At 45.7% G+C, this 17,415-nt stretch overlaps 2 protein-coding genes across 3 annotated transcripts in view; one reads left to right on the top strand and one right to left on the bottom strand.

Annotated features, from left to right (window-relative positions):
• Positions 1-5,903: 5,903 nt before the first annotated feature.
• On the top strand, positions 5,904-11,131 carry lsm8 (LSM8 homolog, U6 small nuclear RNA associated). Its single transcript, XM_039791038.1, has 4 exons — positions 5,904-6,153; positions 6,879-6,919; positions 7,791-7,918; positions 10,866-11,131. The coding sequence occupies exons 1-4, from the start codon at positions 6,123-6,125 to the stop codon at positions 10,954-10,956; spliced, it is 291 nt and encodes a 96-aa protein (XP_039646972.1). The 5' UTR covers positions 5,904-6,122; the 3' UTR covers positions 10,957-11,131.
• Positions 11,132-14,361: 3,230 nt separating this feature from the next.
• LOC120553119 (thymidine phosphorylase) overlaps positions 14,362-17,415 on the bottom strand; it is a 20,855-nt gene continuing 17,801 nt past the window's right edge. For both annotated transcript variants that reach the window (XM_039791203.1, XM_039791204.1), the window contains one exon: positions 14,362-15,149. In XM_039791203.1, coding sequence (XP_039647137.1) covers positions 15,001-15,149 — 149 coding nt within the window. In that variant the 3' untranslated portion in view covers positions 14,362-15,000. The remainder of the gene's footprint in view (positions 15,150-17,415) is intronic.

The following is a 17,415-nucleotide window of genomic DNA, read 5'->3' as shown; positions in this document are numbered from 1 at the left end:
CACGGTTCTTGTTCGTGGTCGCAGTGGTCACAGAATTGTTGGTTCAAAGCCAGAACCGAGACCACCATTGCTTGTACGAGAACTGTGGCAGCTGGTCCATCTGGTCTTACTAGAATCAGAACCATGGCCGGTTGTACTGGCCAAGGACCAGAGCAGCACAAAGACTGATGGGACTCCAGGATCTAGAGCCTGCTGATGGACCGACTGGTTGCCAAGAAGACGAGGGATGCTCCGATCAGGCTATCTGAGGCCGATGTCATTGGGATCGTCCAAACCAATACTGATTACTGATTGGTTTCTGTTCTTAAACGCTGATTTATTTATTTCAAAGTCTTTACTAGGTTTGGGAATCTTTTGGGGGTTTTCTGGTACTAAAACAATACTTTTAAAACGGTGCCAGTGCCTAAACGGTGCCTGAACTGATACTTCAGCACAAAACGACAACGGCTTGGTTATTGCTAACACCATATGGTCATAATAATAATAAATGAATCCAATCTAGAAGGATGGGATCCATAAGACTAAAACGAGATGCAGCTGCTTGAATATTATTCTGACATGTTGGGGAAATGAAATCCTCCAAAAGTCCATTAAAAAAAGAAATTCCCCATTAGCTCATAGCATGCTATCAGTCTAGCACTATTGGCAATTTTTAAGTCAACATGGATGAAAAGTCCTCAAATTGCTTAGAAAAAAATGGCAATGTGAACCTTAACAACTCCATCTGCCAAAAACTCCTCAACAGCTACCAAATGGACCATTTTGGACATTTTTTTTAGGCATGTAGAAAACATGTTTACGTTCTCGAAACGTTTTCTTTTTACATTAGTATCGACAAATTTGAAAGAGGCACCCAGTCCGTCCTAAAAACGGCGAGCCATGATGGATTTGGTATTTTAATAATCAGTACATTTTAAGACTTGAGTCAATATTTATCAGCTGATGATGATCGGAGCATCCCTAATAAATTGTACAGAAAGACAGAGGGTTTACTGTTAAGATTTTAGTTCTGTGCCATTAACGAGCTGCAGACTGGAAGAGTAATAATTAAAAATCATGTTGACAATAATGATGATGATGATGATGATGATGATGATGATGATGATGATGATGATGATGATGACACTGAGCAGTTCAATAAGAATCTTTTTCTACTGTTTACACCTGTTGGACTGGCCACACTGTGTATGTATGTATGTGTGCGAGTCTGTGTGTGTCTTTGTATGTATGTGTGTGTGTGCGTGTCTGTGTGTTTGTATGTATGTATGTGTGTGTGTGCGTGTGTGTGTGTGTGTGTGTGTGTGTGTGTGTTAAACACAAGGCCAGTTAAGCCCCTCCCACCTCAATTCCTCGTCTTGGCTTTAACCCAGTCCCCATCCCTTCTTCCCTCAACCAATAGGCAGCCAGGATGACAGACAGACAGACGGCAGTTCTGAGAGCTTCAGCTGATTGGCTGGAACCAATCAGGAAACAAAACCTTCCCAGCCTGTCTATGATTGGTTCTCCTCAAGACACAAGCCGACCAATCAGCTACCAGGAAGAAGCAAAGCGTCCCCCACCCCGACTTCCCTGAACCACCACCCCCCACCCCCCAGTAACAGTGACCTATTATGCTAATCGATCGGTGTGTTTTTTGATTGACTGTTGTCAGTTTTCTCTGTTTGTTTGTTTGTTTCCATGGCGACTGAACCTAAAAAGATGTAAAATAGATTTTAAAAAACGGTTCAGTTCCCGTCGCTGTTCACATTGAGACCCTCGAACCCCGAAAACCTTCACTTCATAACCACGAAAACAACAATGTTACACGAGAAAAAGTCCTGATAAAACCTGTGACAGTAAACACCTGTGTGTGTGTGTGTGTGTGTGTGTGTGTGTGTGTGTGTGTGTGTGTGTGTGTGTGTGTGTGTGTGTGTGTGTGTGTGTGTGTGTGTGAGAGAGTGTGTGTGAGAGTGTGTGTGTGTGCGCGCGTGCGTGCGTGCGTGCGTGTGTGTGTGTTTATTTTGGAGTGATGTCAACATCTTTCTGCTCTCGCCTCAGTCTGAACTCACTATTTAAACTGGCCAATCAGAACCCTCCCTGAGCTTTCACAACCAATCAGCTCTCTGCTAAACGTCCTGCGCTTTGAATCAGAGGGCTGTGATTGGCTGTTTCTGTGTGGATAGTTGTGATTAGCTATTTTAGATTTTAAGATGTTGCTATTAAGATGTTGTGAATGTGGTGAATCTGAAGCACGGTGCTAACATATAATTAGCATGTGGCTAGCAGACCTAGAGCACAGGGCTAGCATATGCCTAACATGTGGCTACCATAGGGTCAACACACGCAGCACAAGGCTCATACTAGCTATGATTACCGTTCCTTAAGCACATGGCTAACACAGCTAATATATGGTTAGCACACAGCTATCGCAAGGCTAACTTTTAGCCGACATACCTAGATGTCAGCACATGGCTAACCAAGGGCCAGCACCTGGCTAACAAAGCCAGTGTATGGTTAGCACACACCTAGCACAAGGCTAACATGTGGCTAACACCTCAGTAACATAATTAGGTGTTAGAACACGGCTAGTGCTTAGTCGACACCTACTTAACACATCTAGTATATGTTTAGCACACACCTGGGGCACCTGGTTCAATCTGAAAACGGTTGGTGTGTGTGTCAGAGGTGATACCCAATCAGCAGCGACCTGTATGTAAACTTGTGGTAATAAAAAGGCACATAACAGGGTGTTTAAGTTTAAATAAACGTGTTGCTATGTTTTGTTGGGGCTAAACGTGCCTCTCGAATGAGGCTAACACAGCTAACGCGTGATAAACATAACTAATATTTGGTTAACACACATAATAGTGGTTTAATAGTGGCTTTAGCATAAGCTAAAGTAGGTTAACACCTGGCTAACGCAATTAGTGTACATTAGAACAAGAGGAACACACAGTATAGTCTAGATAACGCAGCTAGCTGTGCCAAGAGAAATCATTCCCAATCTTACAGAGACGGAGAGCGTAGGTATATGTAAGGAGATAACATAGGCACAGGCTAATTACTGATCACTAACATGCTAGTTAACATTAGTAATTAAACCTAAACAGATAATGGAAGTCCAAACTGCCTGTGAGCTTCTCCTGTACTATACGGTAATTCCTCTACTGTGTGACAGTAAGTCTCGTGGTTATGACCCAATCGTTAGCCTATTGTTATAAAAGCGTCTGCTACGGAGCCATAACGTGAGGTACAAGGTAATGGAGCCTTTTATACATTGTCGTGTTTCTTTAGAAATAAACAACGGACAAATAGAGTCTTTAAACGCTTCAGATGTAAAGTTATTCGCTGTCAAAGTGACGTCAGAATGTATGCTAGTCAGTGGGATGCTAACAGGAGGTGATCTCTTTGTTGCGTCAAAATGGCGCCATAGGAGGTTGGAGTTCTGAAGCGAAGCTTACCCCCTTGATGCTAACACCTGGTAAACGGAGCTAATATTCGGTTTGGCTCACAGATAACACAGTGTTACCTCTATTAGTCAGTTAGCACATGGCTAGCATAGGGCTAACGCAGCTAGTATTCAGTCAGAACATGGTTAGCATTACATAACATTTCACAAAAATCCTGTTGGTTGTGGTATCTACGGTAACTAGGTGGTAGCCTTGTCAGGTGATTTGCGTTGTTAGCATTGTAGCGCTCAGCCGAGACCAACCGTTCATCCAATGGATAAAAAGCCACAGAGCTGAGGGGCGTGGCTTCGGGAGGGTTTGATGAGTGAGACCTAAAGCCATACACACTGTTTGTTCGTGTGTGTGTGTGTGTGTGTGTGTGTGTGTGTGTGTGTGTGTGTGTGTGTGTGTGTGTATATATTACATTGCAGGGATTTGCACTCTAGTGACTCACCTCAGCAAGACATCCGCCCACACACACACACGCCCACACACACATGCACGCACACACACACGCCCACACACGCACACACACACACACACACACACACACCCACACACACACACGCCCACACACACACACGCACACAACACACACACACACATACACACATACACAACACACAGACAACACACACACACACACATACACACTCACAGACACACATACACGCCCACACACACACACACAACACACAGACAATACACACACACACAGACACACACATGCATTGCACTGCCATTTGAAGTAGTGGGTCAGATTAGTTTCCATGTAGCTTCACCAACCAACCAAACTGTATTTTTCTTTAAAGGAACAGGGATGTTGTAAAGTATTTTTGTACAAATTTAATACTTTGGTAGCATGACGTTCCTGGTGTTTGTCCTGTCGGGCTCCACTGCTCTCCACCCCCCCCCCCCCCCCCCCCTCTTTGTATGGACGACTACTGAGCAACAATAAAGATGAAGACCTGCTGGGAGGACTGGACTCCATGTTTTCTTTTTTAAATAAATAAGGTTAATTTATTTATCCGTCATTTCACAAAACGTTATGGCACAATGAAATGTGTGGAGCTACAATTTGCTCCTTTATACTACACACACACACACACACACACACACAGACACACACACACAGAGACACGTACACACGCACAGAGACACATACACACACACGCACAGAGACACACACACACACAGAGACACATACACAGAGACATACACACACACACAGAGACACATACACACACACACAAAGACACATACACACACACACACAGAGACACATACACACACGCACAGAGACACATACACACAGAGACACATATACACACACAGAGACACATATACACACACAGAGACACATATACACACACAGAGACACGTACACACACACACACACACACACACACACACAGAGACACATACACACACACACACACACAGAGACACATACACACACAGAGACACACACACAGACACATACACACACACACAGAGACACGCATACACACAGAGACACATCCACACACACGCACAGAGACACATACACACACAGAGACACACACACACACACAGACACATACACACACACACACACAGAGACACATATACACACAGAGACACATACACACACAGAGACACATCCACACACACGCACAGAGACACATACACACACAGAGACACACACACACACACAGACACATACACACACACACACACACACACACAGAGACACATATACACACAGAGACACATCCACACACGCACAGAGACACATACACGCACAGAGACACATACACACACAGAGACACATACACACACAGAGACACATACACACACACAGAGACACATATAGCCTACACACACACACAGAGACACATACACACACACACACACACACAGACACACATATACACACACAGAGACACATATACACACACAGAGACACATATACACACACAGAGACACATATACACACACAGAGACACATACACGGACCTCTGGAAGACTTGGAGTTCAGCTTTTCTTTGAGAAAAGAACAAAGAACGGCACTGAAGTCATTCTTAAAAAAGGAAGATGCGTTCGGAGTTTAAAGTTTAATCTATTAACTAGCGTTGCTCTGATTGGTTGGAGCGCTATCCTATTGCATGCAGAGGGAAGTTTATCCCGCCCCCTCGAATTGAGCCCTGCCCAATGGTGAGTTCCCAGACCCAACATCTGGATGTGGGTCTGGCTTGTCAGGCTAATGGAAATGGGCTTCCATTAAAAAAATAAAAATAAAAAGAACTTTTTAATTATTTAATATAGTTTATTTAATTTATTTTTTATTTTGTGGCACACACAGTAGACATTTTATTTTTAATAATTATTATGTGAATAAAAAATATATTATTGGTGTAATTATGTTGTAATATAAAGCGACAGTAATGTTAGTTAAATCCCTTTTAATTTAAACCGGTTGTGACGTTCCCGCTCGGCGCTCTCCTCTCTTTCCTGCTCGGTGAATCGGCAGCAGATTAGTTCGGTCTGTTTTCTCCTCCGGTGTGTTCTGTGTTGACGCTGTTAGCATCGGTTAGCATCTGCCTGTCGCTGTTTCTCCGTCACGTTCCCGCAACGTTTGGACCACCAGCGAACCGGTGGGAATATTAACCGAGCTCTCTGCTGGATAAATAAACGCCGAGCCCGGCAGGAACCATGTCCACCGCTCTGGAGAGCTACATCAACCGTATCCTGCTGCTGCTAGCTGGCTAACATGCTAACTGCCCGTCTGAATGAATGAATAAATGCTAGTTAGCTTAGCGTCCAAGCTAGGAGTGAAATGTCTTCAGTTATTCAGGGGTTTCCTGCCATTATAAGGTCTACGGTGTCCGTTTTGGTGACCACCTAAAGCCGAATGAATGTAACTGAGAGACCTTCTCAGGTGTTCTGATTGTAATTGGTCTTAATTAGCGTTAAGTTATGTATTTAAGCTTTTTGAGTGTTAACGCATTTTGTTATCTGCTCGAGCTTTTTCCAACGTTTTAGACACAGATACGGCAATAATAACGGTCCAAAAGACATCAAAACTACCACAAAGGGACCCAAACCGACTACACAGAGAGGCCCGATGACCCCAGAGACCCGAAACTACCCCAAAGAGAACACAAATGATCAAAAAGAGACACAATCCCACAAAGAGAAATACAATGCATGGTGGAAATTGCACTTTTTTAATTGAAAAAAAGACACATTTTCTTGAGGAAGGACCTTTTTAAATCAATATCCACACATAATTCACAAAGCTAGGGAAACACTTTATTTATGAACGTGCAGAGGTGTAGTTTCTAGTAGTGCAGGACTGTTGTTAAGAGTTAGAAGTTTACTGGGTTATTTTAATTTAATTTAATAATGTTACCTTAATGAGTGTTTTGCCCAGAAATGTGTGTTGTTCTTTAACTCGGTGGGATTCAGGTACCGTTGCCATCGTCACCTCAGACGGCAGGATGATTGTGGTGAGTTCAAGTACATTTTTAACTATTCAGCATCTTTACTGCAGTTAAAGTATTAATATCAGACTGTGTAAATACTCCACTACAAGTAAGTCCACCATTCAAAACTTTACTGTAGTAAAATCATCAAAATGTAGTTAAAGTAAAAGCATGCCACGTTATAGTACAGTAAAGTGTTCCTCTTCTCTCTCATGTTTCTGGATTAATATTCCTGCTGCATTCATGTGTATGTTGTATTTTACTGCTGTAGATGTTTCAGGTTGTGCTCCTTTATATACTGTTGGGGTAGTTTAATCTACAGAAATGCATCATGGTCTATAAGATCATCATATGTTTGTATCAGAATCATTTATTTGTCATTGTAAAACATTGCCACAACGAAATTTAAGTGCTACTCCTTCTGGTGCCTAGAAATATACATTCATACGCACACAGCAGCAAAACCATACCCTCACATACACATAATGGAACAAGTACTTCTAGTGCATACTAGTATACATTCATACACTTACTCACAACGTACTCTCACACCAAAAACAATCTTTTTTTTTGAAAGATCACAGTACTGGAAAACTGCAAATGCAGTGCAAAACAGGCCAGATAATCATTCAGCATGATGAAGTCCTATTTCTGTAACTGAATGTTTAGAGTTGTGATGGCTGTGGAGAGAAAGCAGTCTCTGAACCTGGATGTGGGCGTTCTGACAGACCTGTAACCGTCGGCAGCGCCCCCCCCGACCGCGCTGAGCGCCAGAAGAATGACATTTAATGTAGTCGTATTTCTGCAGAAAGCTAACTGTTCTCTCTCTGTGTCCTGCTGTTGACCCCAGAAGTTTTAATGTGTGTGTGTGTGTGTGTGTGTGTGTGTGTTTCAGGGAACCCTGAAGGGCTTCGACCAGACCATCAACCTGATCCTGGACGAGAGCCACGAGCGGGTGTTCAGCTCCAGCCAGGGCGTGGAGCAGGTGGTGCTGGGACTCTACATCGTCAGAGGAGACAACGTGTGAGTCTCCTTTTTAAATACGCAGACGTCCCGTGGGTTTCAAACAATGGGCGGTGGTGGTGTGAAAGTCAGAGGGGCGAGCCTGTGTGGCAGGGTTGCACGATATTGACAAAATGTGATATTGCGATAATGAGCATGAATATTGCAATGTCTGTATTCATTTCGATATTCCTAAACATATAAAAAAAATGCACAAAAGTAATAGGAAAACGAATCAAAATAAATTTACAGAACATCCAAACAACAGGTTGTACACATACGCTGTAGTGCACAGTGCATTATCTGTTGGCTCAGAGCCAAAGTCCTTCCACGCTGGTGAGGAGACATTACTTTTTGGCTACTAACATTTTTCTCTTTGTATTTTATTAGTTTATTTGTCAGGGACCGTGTACCAGAGTTAGCTATACAGCTAATTTACATCTGTGGTCCCTGGGCAAGGGAGATAAAAGGACAATACTATCAAAACAGATAAAAACTTAACAACATATGACAAGCATTACTTCACATATAAACCAAAATATACATCCCATGTTATAAAAAGACCAATGATCACATAGTGGAGTCGCCTTCAGCCAAGTCTTTAAGGACATTTTAACACTGCTGAGGCTTGCACAGTCTCTAATGTGAAGTGGAATTAAGTTCCACTTTTCTACTACAGTAAATGAAAAAGCTGATTGACCAAATTTAGTTTTCCTAAATTAGTGTAACAGTCACATCCTTACAGAAGCCCTGGTGACCCTTACATTATCTCTGCAAAATGACACCCATTGCTTGAGTGGGGGTGGTGCAAGATCATGGGTCAGTTTATCCATCAGGCACATGTCTGCAAAACAGAGAAAAGTGTTTATTTCTTCAATCTCCGTAGTTTCATCTGAGCCACACTCAGGTTCTTACTTTTCTCTCTCTCGTCTTTCCTTTTGCTCCACACACTTGCTTCGCAGTTCGCGTCTGTCTGTCTGTCTGTCTGTCTGTCTGTCTGTCTGTCTGTCTGTCTGTCTGTCTGTCTGTCTGTCTGTCTGTCTGTCTGTCCTTTCGCTTCTCGCTTCTCGCTTCTGTTCCTGTCTCCATCTCCCTCTTCACTCACGCTGTCGAAGTCTGCATGTGTGACAGGGCAACCGGCCAATGAAATCTGCAGGCTCTAACTGATCACAACACACAGCCACCGGCGCATCTCTCCACGAAATAAACAGAATATCGCATGCTCTTCGGGACATTTTGGATATTCATATTGCACGATGTGATTATTGCAAATTGATATATCGTGCACCCCTATTGTGTGGTTCAATACCCAGACCGACAGGATAACTCTGGGTGCTGGAAGTGAAAGTGCTTGTCCCTCCCTCATTACCACCACTGAGGTGCCCTTGAGCAAGGCCCTTAACCTCCAACCGCCCCCACCTCCAGTGGAGCTGCTCAGTGGCCAGCAGATCAGACTGTGGTTGTACTGGGCAGCTTCCAGCAGATCAGACTGGGGTTGTACTGGGCAGCTTCCAGCAGATCAGACTGTGGTTGTACTGGGCAGCTTCCAGCAGATCAGACTGGGGTTGTACTGGGCAGCTCCCAGCAGATCAGACTGGGGTTGTACTGGGCAGCTCCCAGCAGATCAGACTGTGGTTGTACTGGGCAGCTTCCAGCAGATCAGACTGTGGTTGTACTGGGCAGCTTCCAGCAGATCAGACTGGGGTTGTACTGGGCAGCTCCCAGCAGATCAGACTGGGGTTGTACTGGGCAGCTCCCAGCAGATCAGACTGGGGTTGTACTGGGCAGCTCCCAGCAGATCAGACTGGGGTTGTACTGGGCAGCTTCCAGCAGATCAGACTGTGGTTGTACTGGGCAGCTTCCAGCAGATCAGACTGGGGTTGTACTGGGCAGCTTCCAGCAGATCAGACTGGGGTTGTACTGGGCAGCTTCCAGCAGATCAGACTGGGGTTGTACTGGGCAGCTCCCAGCAGATCAGACTGGGGTTGTACTGGGCAGCTCCCAGGTATGAATGTGGAGCTGTGTGAATGTGATCAGCTCGTCGTTGCAAATGAGAATGCACTTACCTGGATAAATAAAGGTTTAAAAAAATATATGATTTAAAAGTTTTCATAAAACTCAGAATCTCCAACCCCGAGCAGAAAAATTCAGCAGATTCTGTCTTGAAACCTGGAAAAGTTCCTGGCCTGAAACATCTTATTTTTTTAGCTTCCATAAAATGTAACTTTCTGCAAAAAATATGACTACATTACTCCTGAGAAATCAGATTTTTCAGGCCAGGAAAAGTCACAGAATAAGTAGAATTCTACCTAGCCCTGATAAAGTCATGGAGTTATTAGTAAGGTCCTTGAAAGTTTTGGAAAAGTAATGAAATCTTATTTTTCTTATAAAAGTTGTGGATTTTTGAAATTGTTACAGTAATCAGTAATAACAAAGTTTGGATAACCTTCCACATATTTATTTTTTGTATCTGTTGAGGTAAAGTCTAATATGGTTCATGGAAAATGTTCCAACCATCAAAATACTTTAATAGTTGTGTGTGTGTGTGTGTGTGTTTCTGTGTGTGTGTGTGTGTGTGTGTGTGTGTGTGTTTCTGTGTGTCTTTCTCTCTCTGTGTGTGTGTGTGTGTGTGTGTTTCTGTGTGTCTTTCTCTCTCTGTGTGTGTGTGTGTGTGTTTCTGTGTGTCTTTCTCTCTCTGTGTGTGTGTGTGTGTGTGTGTGTGTTTCTGTGTGTGTTTCTGTGTGTGTGTGTGTGTTTCTGTGTGTCTTTCTCTCTGTGTGTGTGTGTGTGTGTGTGTGTTTCTGTGTGTCTTTCTCTGTGTGTGTGTGTGTGTGTGTGTGTGTGTGTGTGTGTGTGTGTGTGTGTGTGTGTGTGTGTGTGTGTGTGTGTGTGTGTGTGTGTGTGTGTGTGTGTGTGTGTGTGTGTGTGTGTGTGTGTGTGTGTGTGTGTGTGTGTGTGTGTTTTCTAGGGCGGTGATCGGGGAGATCGACGAGGACACAGACTCCACTCTGGATTTAGGAAACATCAGAGCCGAGCCACTCAACTCCATCGTCCACTAGCCTCTAACCCCCCTCCCCCCCCACCACCCCTCCTCCTTTCTCTCTGTCGCCATGGCAACAGATGACAACATGACTCAGCTGTTAGTGTGTGTGTGTGTTACTCCTGCTCTGACATTTTTCTGTTTGTATTTTTTTATAAATAAAGAATTGCTACAGTTGTTGTTAGATTAACTTTTTTATGGTTCGACGAGTCAGTTTTTGTCCGATTGAGATTGTTTAAATAAAGTTTCATTACTCATATTTCGACCAAACCTCTGCGTTTGTTATTGACAGCCCTGGAAGAAATACTCCGATACTTTAGCATGTACAAGTACCTCAACATTTCACTTGAGGACACAAATGTCCCATTGAAACCGCAAAGTGTAGATCCCATAGAAGTGTTTCTCAAACTTTATTCAATATTGTAAGCCCTGACCAGCGCAAAACATTTTTGGTAGAAAAAAAAAGTCTATTAAGAGTACAGCACCGAACAACCTTTTTTTTAAACAAAAACTTTTAAATGTTACATTCAAATGTTTAGAATCCATCACTTCATTCATTATTATAGTATAATTATTTTAGGAAGTATGCATGATATATTATTTTATATTATTAAATTAGCATTTTTGCAAAAATGTCATATACCCCATGCAGTCCTCCACAGTACCCCTAGGGGTACACGTACCCCATGCAGTCCTCCACAGTACCCCTAGGAGTACACGTACCCCATACAGTCCTCCACAGTACCCCCTGCAGTCCTCCAAAGTACCCCTTTAATAAGCTGGATCAGGTGATCCTGGATAGCAAAACATGGGATTTCCAAATCCGGATCAATTAGAAAAACGCGTTGGTTTGTGGACAGACGTTTTAAAGCCTCGAGTTTACATTTTGGACGTTGCTATCTTGCGCTGGATCTCACTTCCCATTGAGTAGCTCCTCACTTCAACCGGAAGTCGTTGGCCCTCCTTTGTGAAGGCCATCCCAAAGCTCTTATTCCAGCCCCGAGGAGGGAGGAGGGATCTCTGAGGAGCTATGAGCGAGGATACAGAGAGCAGCCTTCCTGGAAGCCGTGCAGCTGAAGGAGTTCCTAACTCCTAAATAAAGGACGTCTCATCCCTCTTAAACGCTCATTTGCTTGTGTCCTCTCTCCTCCCAGGATTTCCTCTCGTCTCTCCTGTTGCCTTCTCGGTGGGATCGACTAGAGATGCTTCTCATGTCGCTTAAAGGTGCCCTGCCATACAAAACCGTTTTTTCTTGCATTTTTTGAACTATGTCAGGTCAATATGTGTTTGTGTTATGTTGTGAATGTGAAAATGAACTGCTACCTCCTCTGTCAGCTCTGGAAAGAAATAAGCAGAGAAATCAGACCAATCACAAAAGCTGGTCAGTCTGACATCATACTACCTGAGCTCATTACTATTCATGAGCTCGCCCAGTTGGGCTGAGTAAAGGATTCTGACAGCCAGGCTCTCATTGGCTAGCTGTTAGCCAATCAGAGTCAAACAGCTTAGCTCGTTGAATATTAATGAGAACTGGCACAAATCGAGCTGAGTCTTCCTGCAGGCTTTCTATACCACGCTAGAATGGCTTGAAACAAGGTAACCAAGGTTACAGAGTCCATGGTAGACCTTCAGACATCACCACAAAGTCATGAAATACGTGTGGCAGGGCACCTTTAAATTGCCTCCTCGACTCCTCCACTTGTCTCCCTTCCTTGCGTCTTAGTCCCTCCCACCGAGGAGGCACGGGAAAGACGCAAGGAAATAATTTGAGCAGAGAGGAACCGAGCAAATGTGTTTTTAGAAGGATGAAGCTTCACATGAATTAGTCAGCTGTTTGGGCGGAGTTAGCAACGGCTTTCAGCTGCACGGCTTCCGGTGAAGGCTGCTCTCGTGTATCCTTGGCTATAGCTCCTCGGTGCTCGCTCCTCGGGGCAGAAATATATCTTTGAGACGGCTTTCACCGAGGAGGGACAGAACAACATCCGGTTCAGGAGTCGAGGAGCTGTCAAATAAGGGCCAGGAGATGCAGCTCTAGACAGTCCCTCCAGAAAAACGAGATTATGCGCATTTCTTTCAAATACGCTGCACTTTCGACGCATAAATTGGGACGGCAATGCCACGATAAGAGCTGCTAGATGGCAGAAGGGGACTTTGCAACAACAGTTTGAGTTTCTCGGAATTAACTAAATATAATTGTTTAACGAGGTGCACATGAATGCACCATTGAGTCCTGTCGGAGCCTACATGCTTTACCTTCGTTGTTTGTTTCCATAACTCAGTCCCTCCAGAAAAACGCGATCATGCAATCGCATAATTCAACGCATAATCAGCCAAAGTCTGCATATTTGTGTGTGTGTGGGGGGAGCGGCGTATTCTTTCAAATACGGCACACTTTCGCCGCATAAATTGCCGATTTCCGCGCAAAATATGCGGGGCTTGCATGATTTCATAATCCCCGCATTTTCGTTGCAAAAAAGTCCCATAATATATCTTAGCAGAAAGTTGAAAAATGTTGCGTTTACTTCACACAAGAGCAGCCTTTTTCCCCTGTTGCCATGGGAACGTTATGAATAGACGTAATTATGCGACGTGAACATCATCGAAAAGCAGGATGTTGGAGGGGAATCACTGTTTTTTCTCTTTTTCATCAAACTGTAGTTTTTGCAAGTTCCCCCAATTTCATTGCATAAAATTGCATAAATATCCTGCATATTCCATCGCATTTTTTAAGAAAACGTGCCGCATAATCAAGGATTTTTGCCCGTAACGATCACAAAAAAACAGTACAGTAGCTGGCTGTTTGGCAGAATGCTGAACGAAACGTTTCTACGTGTACAAAAACAAAAACAGACAGTGAGAGGGTCAAAATTTAAGACAAAAAAACACTCAAAAAACAGTTCAGGTCTATTTTTAATGTCCACAGTGCCAACATTTCTCGGTGAGGTAAATGTAGTACAATAAGTACACAGTAAGTCAGTAGTACACAGTTCGGTGCTTTGGGTTCCTTCTGTAATATATTACAGCTCTAGTAGGTTAAATAAAGTGGCAGTGGCGAGAGATGGTTACGACTGGCCCGGTACAGTGGAGAGATGGTTACGACTGGCCCCGGTACAGTGGCGAGAGATGGTTACGACTGGCCCCGGTACAGTGGCGAGAGATGGTTACGACTGGCCCCGGTACAGTGGCGAGAGATGGTTACGACTGGCCCGGTGCAATGGCGAGAGATGGTTACGACCGGCCCCGGTACAGTGGAGAGAGATGGTTACGACTGGCCCGGTACAGTGGCGAGAGATGGTTACGACTGGCCCCGGTGCAGTGGCGAGAGATGGTTACGACTGGCCCGGTGCAATGGCGAAGATGGTTACGACTGGCCGGTGCAGTAGGAGATGAGTTACGACTGGCCCCGGTACAGTGGCGAAGATGGTTACGACTGGCCCCGGTGCAGTGGCGAGAGATGGTTACGACTGGCCCCGGTACAGTGGCGAGAGATGGTTACGACTGGCCCCGGTGCAGTGGCGAGAGATGGTTACGACTGGCCCCGGTACAGTGGCGAGAGATGGTTACGACTGGCCCGGTGCAATGGCGAGAGATGGTTACGACTGGCCCGGTGCAATGGCGAGAGATGGTTACGACTGGTACAGTGGCGAGAGATGGTTACGACTGGCATAACAATAACTTCCCGATCTCACTACAATATAAAGGCGAGTACGTACCTGTACCTGCAAACGGCTAGCGAAGTCTGTTTTGCCGTTTCAAAATGTTAATTTGTGCCGAATAAATTGTTTTATTGTTACGATTCATCTCGTAGCTGGTTGGCTCGGTTCCAGGCTTACAACTCTTTATATCGTCATTTGATAAAAGCTCAGAACGGGGAATAACACTTACGGAAACAGAGACGTTCAAACAGTGGGCGGTCACTGTTGAGCTCTGTTGTAAACTGTATTGTGTACCGTGTGAGTGACACATTGACAGGTTAGGTTAGCAACGGTAACCAAGGAGTGATGATACTTACTAATTAATCACTAGTCTGCAGCGGTTTGTTGTTATGTGTTAAAAAGTGACATTACTGAGGTAACAATAATTCTTTTACAACAGTCTGTGTCTGTGTGTTGTGTTGTGTGCGTGTTCCCAGAGTCAGAGCGCTCTGCAGTCGACTGATCTGGTCTGCAGTCGGAGCCGGATCCTCATAATGGAGCTCCAGCCAGGAGGCGCCTGAAAATACACACACATCAAACATCACATTAGGAATTTAAAGGTCCCCTTATTATAAAAAGTGAGATTTCCATGTCTTTTTTTAAAATTATAAAGCAGATTGAGGTGCTGTATAATTCAATTCAATTTTATTTATAGTATTAATTCATAACAACAAGTTACAGGACGTAGCAGAGCATAGCAGGGCTCTGCAGAGCGTAGCGGGGTGTAACGGGGCATAGCAGGGCTCTGCAGAGCGTAGGGTGTAACGGGGCATAGCAGGGCTCTGCATGAAGCGGTGTAACGGGGCATAGCAGGGCTCTGCAGAGCGTAGCGGGGTGTAACGGGGCATAGCAGGGCCCTGCAGAGCGTAGCGGGGTGTAACGGGGCATAGCAGGGCTCTGCAGAGCGTAGCGGGGTGTAACGGGGCATAGCAGGGCCCTGCAGAGCGTAGCGGGGTGTAACGGGGCATAGCAGGGCCCTGCAGAGCGTAGCGGGGTGTAACGGGGCATAGCAGGGCTATGCAGAGCGTAGCGGGGTGTAACGGGGCATAGCAGGGCTCTGCAGAGCGTAGCGTGTAACGGGTGCGACATCGCAGAGCCTGCGGAACGTAGCGGGGTGTAACGGGGCATAGCAGGGCTCTGCAGAGCGTAGCGGGGTGTAACGGGGCATAGCAGGGCACTGCAGAGCGTAGCGGGGTGTAATGGGGCATAGCAGGGCTCTGCAGAGCGTAGCGGGGTGTAACAGGGCATAGCAGGGCTCTGCAGAGCGTAGCGGGGTGTAACGGGGTATAGCAGGGCTATGCTGAGCGTAGCGGGGTGTAACGGGGTATAGCAGGGCTATGCAGAGCGTAGCGGGGTGTAACGGGGCATAGCAGGGCTATGCAGAGCGTAACGAGGCATAGTAGGGCTCTGCTGGCGTGGCAGGGCTTGCAGGGTATAGCAGGGCTCTGCTGGCGTGCGAGTGTAACGGCATAGCAGGGCTATGCAGAAGCGTGCTTAGTGTGAGGCATAGCAGGGCCTGCAGAAGGGTGTATGAAGCATAGCGGCTCGCAGAGCGTGTAGAGGTGTAAGCAAGGGCATAGAGGGCACTGCAAATGTGAGTGTAATGGGGGCATAGCAGGGCTCTGCAATGTAGGGTGTAACAGAGCATGGAGCTCTGCAAACGTGTGAGGTGTAACGAGGGTATGGGGGCTATGCTGGCGTGTGAGGGGTGCTTGGTATAGCAGGGCTGCAGAAGCGTGTGAGGGTGTAGCGAGGGCATAGCAGGGCTATGCAGAGCGTGTGAGGGTGTAGCAGGCCGGGGCTCTGCAGAGTGTACGAAGTGTAGTGCAGAGACCCTGCAGGCGTGCGGGGGTGTAACGGGGCATAGCAGGGCCCTGCAGAGCGTAGCGGGGTGTAACGGGGCATAGTAGGGCTCTGCTGAGCGTAGCGGGGTGTAACGGGGTATAGCAGGGCTCTGCTGAGCGTAGCGGGGTGTAACGGGGCATAGCAGGGCTATGCAGAGCGTAGCGGGGTGTAACGGGGCATAGCAGGGCTATGCAGAGCGTAGCGGGGTGTAACGGGGCATAGCAGGGCTCTGCAGAGCGTAGCGGGGTGTAACGGGGCATAGCAGGGCTCTGCAGAGCGTAGCGGGGTGTAACAGGGCATAGCAGGGTGCGGAGCAGGACCACCGGGACAGCTGCAACCAGGATTTAGGTGCCACCCTAGTCCAAGGAAACATGCTGGGTACTGCTGGAAACAGTACTGAGAAAGTATCAAAACAGAGAAATGCACGCAGCCCGTATTAATGCTGCGTTCCAGGCACAATTTTTAGCCCGTAAGTTACGACTTAAAGCCACGACTCACGACTTGGTAGCGTTCCAGGCCAAACCCTTCTAGCTAGCTTTAGCTAGCGGCTACCTAACGTTGACGTTAGCTAGCGCTAGCTGATACTAGCGATTTCTAGCCGGCGACATATTTTGGGCTTCATTTAATAAACATAACCTGTAGTGGTACACAATCGTACGTGTACGTGTATGTGTGTGGCCTTTATTTTGACAGGACAGCTGAAGACATGAAAGGGGAGAGAGGGGGGGATGACATGCAGCAAAGGGCCGGAGGGCGGAGTCGAACCTGCGAGTAAACCCCTACAGTACAGGCCAAAAGTTTGGACACACCTTCTCATTCAATGCGTTTCCTTTTTATTTTCATGACTATTTACATTGTAGATTCTCACTGAAGGCATCAAAACTATGAATGAACACATATGGAATTATGTACTTAACAAAAAAGTGTGAAATAACTGA

The sequence above is a fragment of the Perca fluviatilis genome, chromosome 23, assembly GCF_010015445.1.
Source record: "Perca fluviatilis chromosome 23, GENO_Pfluv_1.0, whole genome shotgun sequence".
In the NCBI taxonomy this organism is placed as follows: domain Eukaryota; kingdom Metazoa; phylum Chordata; class Actinopteri; order Perciformes; family Percidae; genus Perca; species Perca fluviatilis.
This window is presented reverse-complemented; position numbering and strand designations above follow the sequence as displayed.

Bases quoted from the DNA above. Each gene is read 5' to 3' on its own strand.
- lsm8 (XM_039791038.1), top strand. From the start codon at position 6,123: ATGTCCACCGCTCTGGAGAGCTACATCAACC. The intron at 6,920-7,790 runs GTGAGTTCAAGT...TGTGTGTTTCAG, and splicing joins CAGACGGCAGGATGATTGTG to GGAACCCTGAAGGGCTTCGA. The intron at 7,919-10,865 runs GTGAGTCTCCTT...TGTGTTTTCTAG, and splicing joins ATCGTCAGAGGAGACAACGT to GGCGGTGATCGGGGAGATCG.